Source organism: Acanthisitta chloris, unplaced genomic scaffold, assembly GCF_000695815.1.
Source record: "Acanthisitta chloris isolate BGI_N310 unplaced genomic scaffold, ASM69581v1 scaffold5084, whole genome shotgun sequence".
Classification (NCBI taxonomy): Eukaryota; Metazoa; Chordata; class Aves; order Passeriformes; family Acanthisittidae; genus Acanthisitta; species Acanthisitta chloris.
The window spans coordinates 43,440-49,291 of record NW_008670863.1 but is presented as its reverse complement, the minus strand read 5'-3'; the positions used below and the strand labels follow the sequence as shown (position 1 = coordinate 49,291).

Genomic DNA, 5,852 nt, shown 5'->3' with positions numbered 1-5,852 from the left:
AGACATGCAGAGACAGCTCCATGGGCTTTGGAGGTCACGCAGCAACCGCTGGGCACGGTGCCCTGCTTTCCCACCTCGTGTCACATGAGGTTATTTGCACACCAAGGCATGGCAGGGCAGCATGCTCACTCTGTTCCTTCTGGCCAGAGCCTGGAAAAGCTGGGAAGAGGTTTAGCTGGCTCAGTATTGCTATATGAGCTATGCTGAACAGTGGTGGCAAAAGGGCAAGTGTTGGCATTTCCCTTGTAGGGCAGAGCAACCCTGAGAGCTGCTCCTTCCCTTTGGCACCTGAGGCAAGGGGAGTGTGAGCTCAGCTCTCTGCTTGCCCACAGAGGTGTCTGTCAGGAATAGGTGTTGGAGTTGAAACCAGAGCCACATCACCACTTGTGTCCCTCTTTGGTGTGCTTCCCTCCCTGGGAGGGCTGGGGAATCTCCCACTCTGCTGGAAGGTTGTCTGGTTTCTGCTCTGTGGCTGTACAGTGGGCATGGAGGAGCAGCCTCAGCTGCTTCACCAACTAAACAGGAATTGGTCTGCTCACAGCTCTGTTTCACTCTCATTTTCAGATGTCTTCCTAAATAATTTCAGGGTAACCCTAGAGATACGAGATGCTGAGGCCTCAAACTAAGTTTGGGTGTTGTGAATTGGTACAGAATCATGGTTTATTAGTGACAGGCACGGAGAAACAGTCAGGTGGTGTTTGTGTGCCTTGGGGCTAGGGACATTTGACTCCTGAGTTCCACAGCAGAGAGCTGGATGGAAGTTAGAGAGTACATCTGGGAGGCAAACCTGAGGCAGAAATATCCTCTGGGTGTCCCAAACCCCCGTGTCACTAACACAGTTCTGACAGGGCTGTTGCAACCCTGCTAATTGCCTTTCTCCTTGGTCTTGCAGAACGATGACCTTAGGAACCTGTCCCTCTCCGGCCACGTGGGCTTTGACAGCCTCCCTGACCAGCTGGTCAACAAGTCAACATCACAAGGCTTCTGCTTCAACATCCTCTGCGTGGGTGAGTCCCTGCACTGCTGTGGGGTGCACTCCTCCACAAGCTCACACCTTCTCCCAAGGCTGACAGCTGAGCCAGAGGGGACCAGAGTGGCAGGGAAGGGGCAGTTTTCTTCCCAGGGTAAAATCTAGTCATCCCTCTTGCCCTTTTCTCTCCAATTTGTCCCCAGAGTCAAGACGTGGACACTTCTAGCTGTTGAAATCCATCCCTTTGATCATCCTGTGGTTCTGCTTTCCCCCAAGGTTACCCATAAGGAAACTGAGCTAACTTGGGAGCTAAACGTATTTTTAAAAGGATGTTCACTTAAATCTGCCTCTCTCTGGGCTGGGCACAGAGGCTGTTTCTCAGCAAATTGCATTCCTTCCCTCCCAGGCTTTGCCTGTCTCCTTACATTCTTAGTTCCTCTGGTTGGAAATGATGCCATTTTTAGTCTGCAGATGATGTTCTGGAGAACAAAGCCTGTCACCTGTTCCCTGCTGTATCTAGTCTGGGTGCTGCAAGTTGGTTTTATAACCTGAGTTGCCTTTCCCAGACTGTACAGAGGGTGAAATATGGGGAGGCAACATCTCTTGGCTGCAGGGAGATAACTGCTGTCTTGGTGCTCTGTGGCTCCTTCCCAGCTGGAAATCCATGGCTCAGCCCCAGGGAGCTGTGAGCCAAACCAGCTCTGGCTTATTGGTGGACCCTTCAAGATGCCCCCAGCATGTGGTTCTGTAAATTGGCAGAAGTGCTGGTTTTTAGTCCTTCCTTTGACAGAACAGGCCACAAACATCATCTCTCCATTCATTGTTCAGTTAAGCTTGCGAGGAGGGAGTATTGTCCCTTCTCATTAGCTACATTAATTAGCTGGAACCCCCCCCAGCCCTCTGACTGTGATTTTTCTGCAGCAAATAGAGGATTTCTGTGAGCTGGCTGAAAAGAAAGCTGGCAGACAAACTCAGCTCCTCTCTGCAGCTTTGCATGTTGAAGGAGATAAGAGAATAGTTGCACTCCTGCACACTGGAGCTCCCAACCCTCACGTGACTCTGTGAGCAGCATGAAGCCATTTGAATTCAGCAGGGAGCAGCCTGATTAGCAGGCAACTCTTTGATCAAAATGGCATAAATTAATTGCCTTTCTCTCTTGCAGTAAATATTCCTTTCTTAGCATGACTTGATATGTCTCCATTAGCAATCTGATCCACCTCTTTTTTTCCTTTGTAAAACGTGCCAAAACACCAATTTTCACCCCATAGTCACATTTCACACCAGCTGCTGCAGGTGTCCAAGGAACAGGGATGTCACCCTTGAAAAAAACGGTGGTTTGATGTTGTGATTTGGGAAAGGATGTGATTAATTTTGGTGTTGTAATGTGAGGCTTTTTACTGGGATGTGCTGCAAAGCACATCTAGCATAGCACACAGCAGTTCACATTGGGAGCTCCCTCAAATCCAGAGCCTCAGGGGTGAACAATCTGTGCCATCAGTTTAGGACTCATTTTTCATGTGAGCTGCCCTCTGTGTGGGCCTAGATTCTGAGCTCTAGTGCCATGTGTGCTTCCTCCCTTCCCCCTCTTTCATTTGTTCATCCCTTTTTGAAAGCTGCCTTGATGTCCTGCAGCTTCCCAGGGTGGGAATGCTGCGACAGGTACATCTCAGGTGTTTTACTGGGCTGTCAGTAATCCCTCACTGCCCTGAGCCCTGCGTGAAAATCATAGCCGTAGGCAGCAAAATGTGGTGTTGAGTAGCACAGGGCAATGTGCAGCTGCTGAGTGGTGGGGTTGGTTTGTTGGACACAACAGGGGGTTCTGAGGCCTTCTGAGAGGCAGTCTGTGTACTTGAGAGAGATTCTGATGCCAGGATGGCTGTATGCAGTCCAGAGATGCTGGGGGACAATCCCAGATGCCACTGCTTCTCTCCCACCTGATAGTTTGCATTGCTCTTCTATTATTTACTTCACAAGATGATTTGGGGGGTTTAGAATGTGGGGATAGGACCCCTGAGAAGCCTGACCTGCAAATGCTGGAGCTGCACACCCAGTCCCAAATCCCAGTGCCTCTTTGGTTGGAGTAACTTCAGGACATCACCTCAGCCCACCCCTACTCACAGCATGGGTAGCAAGAGCTGCTGGAGAGTGTAATTGCTAAACAAACACTTGTGACTTAAAAATGGGATTTGGGCTAATGCTTTCATCCATGTTACTAATTGCACTGGGGATTAGTGAACCTGTAAGAGTTGAAAAAGTCACTGTTTAAGCAGTGTGCTGGTTTATTTCTGTTTCAAAAACTTAGGTATTTCTCTGTCTCGAGTGCTCATTGTCTAAGTTTCCACTATGGGTTTGGGTGACCTTGAAACAGAAACAAAACTGGCTTAAAGAGGCCAAAACACAATAAAATCTGGTATCTCCTCAGGAATCAGACATGGACTTGAGAGAATTTACAACTTGTTTCCCTAAAGAAAGTCCCTGGGGGACTGGCCAAGATGGGAACTGTCTCCAAAGGCATCTGTTCCTGCAGGGATTATCTTGCTTAGCCTTAATTCCACTGCTACCCAAGTGGAATAACTCCCTAACTTGGCACATGTGCCTGAGAGAAAGGTGAGGCAAAGCAGTTGGACCATGCTAACTCCTCTGTCTGCTCAGGTGAAACTGGGATTGGCAAGTCAACCCTGATGGACACTCTGTTCAACACCAAGTTCGAGAGTGAGCCAGCCACACACAACGAGCCTGGGGTGAGGTTGAAAGCCAGGAGTTACGAGCTGCAGGAGAGCAACGTGCGCCTGAAGCTGACCATCGTCGACACCGTGGGGTTTGGGGACCAGATTAACAAAGATGACAGGTGAGCTGAGTTCTGGCAGGAGGAGGAGTCCTTGTGCTGCTGTGCTCAGGGGACAGAAGGGCCTGAGTGTGGACAGCAGCTCCCCTGCTGTTCCAGGGGGTCTGTCCTGGTCCTGGTGCTGCTCCTAACTAGCCCTGTGGAGCCAAACTGGTGAGGGGCACATGCTGGAGGGAGGGAGAGCTCTGGTGCCAGACACTGCTGTGTGCTCCTGGGCGAGGACAAAAGCTGCTCAGAGGAGGAGCAGGTGCTGGGAGCAGAGATGCTCTGCAGCCTGTTAGTGCTGGGTCACGTTGCATTTGCCTCCTTGGGCAGACAAGAGCAGCCAGCAGTGCTGGTGGTGGAGCTCTTCCAGCTTCCCTGCCAGGCAGCTGGAGAGAAGGGCAATCCCAGGGCAGCAGGGCTCAGAGAGAGCTTTTGTTCTCCTGCTGTGTCCCCACACATGTGGCTGTGGGGGGTGGGATTTGCTCTGTGCTCCTGGTTTGAGTATTCCCAGTACTTTTTCCCTCCACATTTTTTTTTATGATGCTTTCTCTGATGTTTCCCCCAATGCAGGGACTTACTGCTTTGTTTGCAGCATAGAATCATATATTATCAGGGGTTGGAATGGACCTTACAGATCATCTGGTCCCAACCCCTCCTGCCGTGGGCAGGCCCACCTCCCCTCTAGACCAGGTGGCTCAAGGCCTCATCCAGCCTGGCTTTGAATTGGTCTCTTTGTTGTCTTCTGAGCTTTGCTCACAGGCTTCAGTTCCTGAAAAGTGCCTGTTATCCTCTTGTGAGTCTCCCTTCTCTCTTTTAAGGTGCTAAGCTTTTGGACAAGCTAGGGCAAGTGATGGTTTCATGTTTAAATTTGCTTTTTTGGATGATTTTCAGTGGGATTGGCAGAGCAGCAGCTCAGACTTTCATTGGACACACCACTCAATACATTGCTTTGCAGGGTAGTAGCCTTGTCTGGTTTCCATGCACCTCAAATCCAGAGTCTTGACTGACTGGTCTTATTGTCACATCTGTGAAGCTTCCTCTCTGCACCAGGTGGAAACACTCCAGGAGGGACTGTGGGCAGAGTCCTGTGAGCAGCTTGTCCTGTAGCACACAGAGCACTCATGCAGCTTCCTAAGTGTCCATCAGTGCCCTGTGCTGTCCCCACAGCAATTCCCTGGTGTTCTCTGTGCCTTGCTTTCTCCCTGCAGCTACAAGCCCATAGTGGAGTACATCGATGCCCAGTTTGAAGCCTACTTGCAGGAAGAGCTGAAGATCAAGCGATCCCTGTTCAACTACCACGACACTCGGATCCACGCCTGCCTCTACTTCATTGCACCCACTGGACACTCCCTCAAGTCCCTAGACTTGGTCACCATGAAGAAGCTCGATAGTAAGGTACTTGCTGCCTGTCTTACCACCCTCACATGGCCCTACTAGTGCTTTAGTATCTTGTCACCTGCTCAGCTAAATACTGTCTGGTTTTATTAGTGGAGAATTAGTTTGTCCAGCTGATTGGTGAGGTTCCTGTGCACAACTTGATTTGGTGTGTGTGAGAGAAGAACATCTACAACACTTCAAGTCATTCAACTACGCAGTGAAAAACAAGTGCAAGTGCTGTGTCTGCACCCCCTGACCACATCCAGCTAGACACAAACAGTGGTTTGACCTGTGGCAAATGCAGTGGTACTCAAACTGTAATCTGATAAACAGGAATGTGAATAGCTGTGTTACTTGGCATCTGTTTTTGCAGTTACTGGTTTAAACCATGGATTATGGAAGATTTCACCTCTCTTCTACTAGGACAAATGTCCGAGATAGAAATGTAAAGCCTAAATAGTTAAGCTGAGCTTTCTCTTTGCTTCTTTACATCATGATTAAGCAATTTAAATCAGTCCACTGTGCACCTTTGGCTCACTGGATCCTGGTTCTGCAGCAGATCAATGATCATGGCAGTGGTTCTTTATTTCCTGGAGTGGCCTATTGATTGGCTTTAATGCAGTGATGGAGAAGGGTCCCTGCCCTGTTCAGCTGAAAACAGGGTTATGGAGATTT

At 49.6% G+C, this 5,852-nt stretch overlaps 1 protein-coding gene across 1 annotated transcript in view; it reads left to right on the top strand.

Annotated features, from left to right (window-relative positions):
• SEPT11 (septin 11) overlaps positions 1-5,852 on the top strand; it is a 16,432-nt gene that overhangs the window by 1,908 nt on the left and 8,672 nt on the right. The window contains exons 2-4 of the mRNA XM_009073847.1: positions 893-1,007; positions 3,623-3,818; positions 5,009-5,195. Coding sequence (XP_009072095.1) covers positions 3,652-3,818; positions 5,009-5,195 — 354 coding nt within the window. The 5' untranslated portion in view covers positions 893-1,007; positions 3,623-3,651. The remainder of the gene's footprint in view (positions 1-892; positions 1,008-3,622; positions 3,819-5,008; positions 5,196-5,852) is intronic.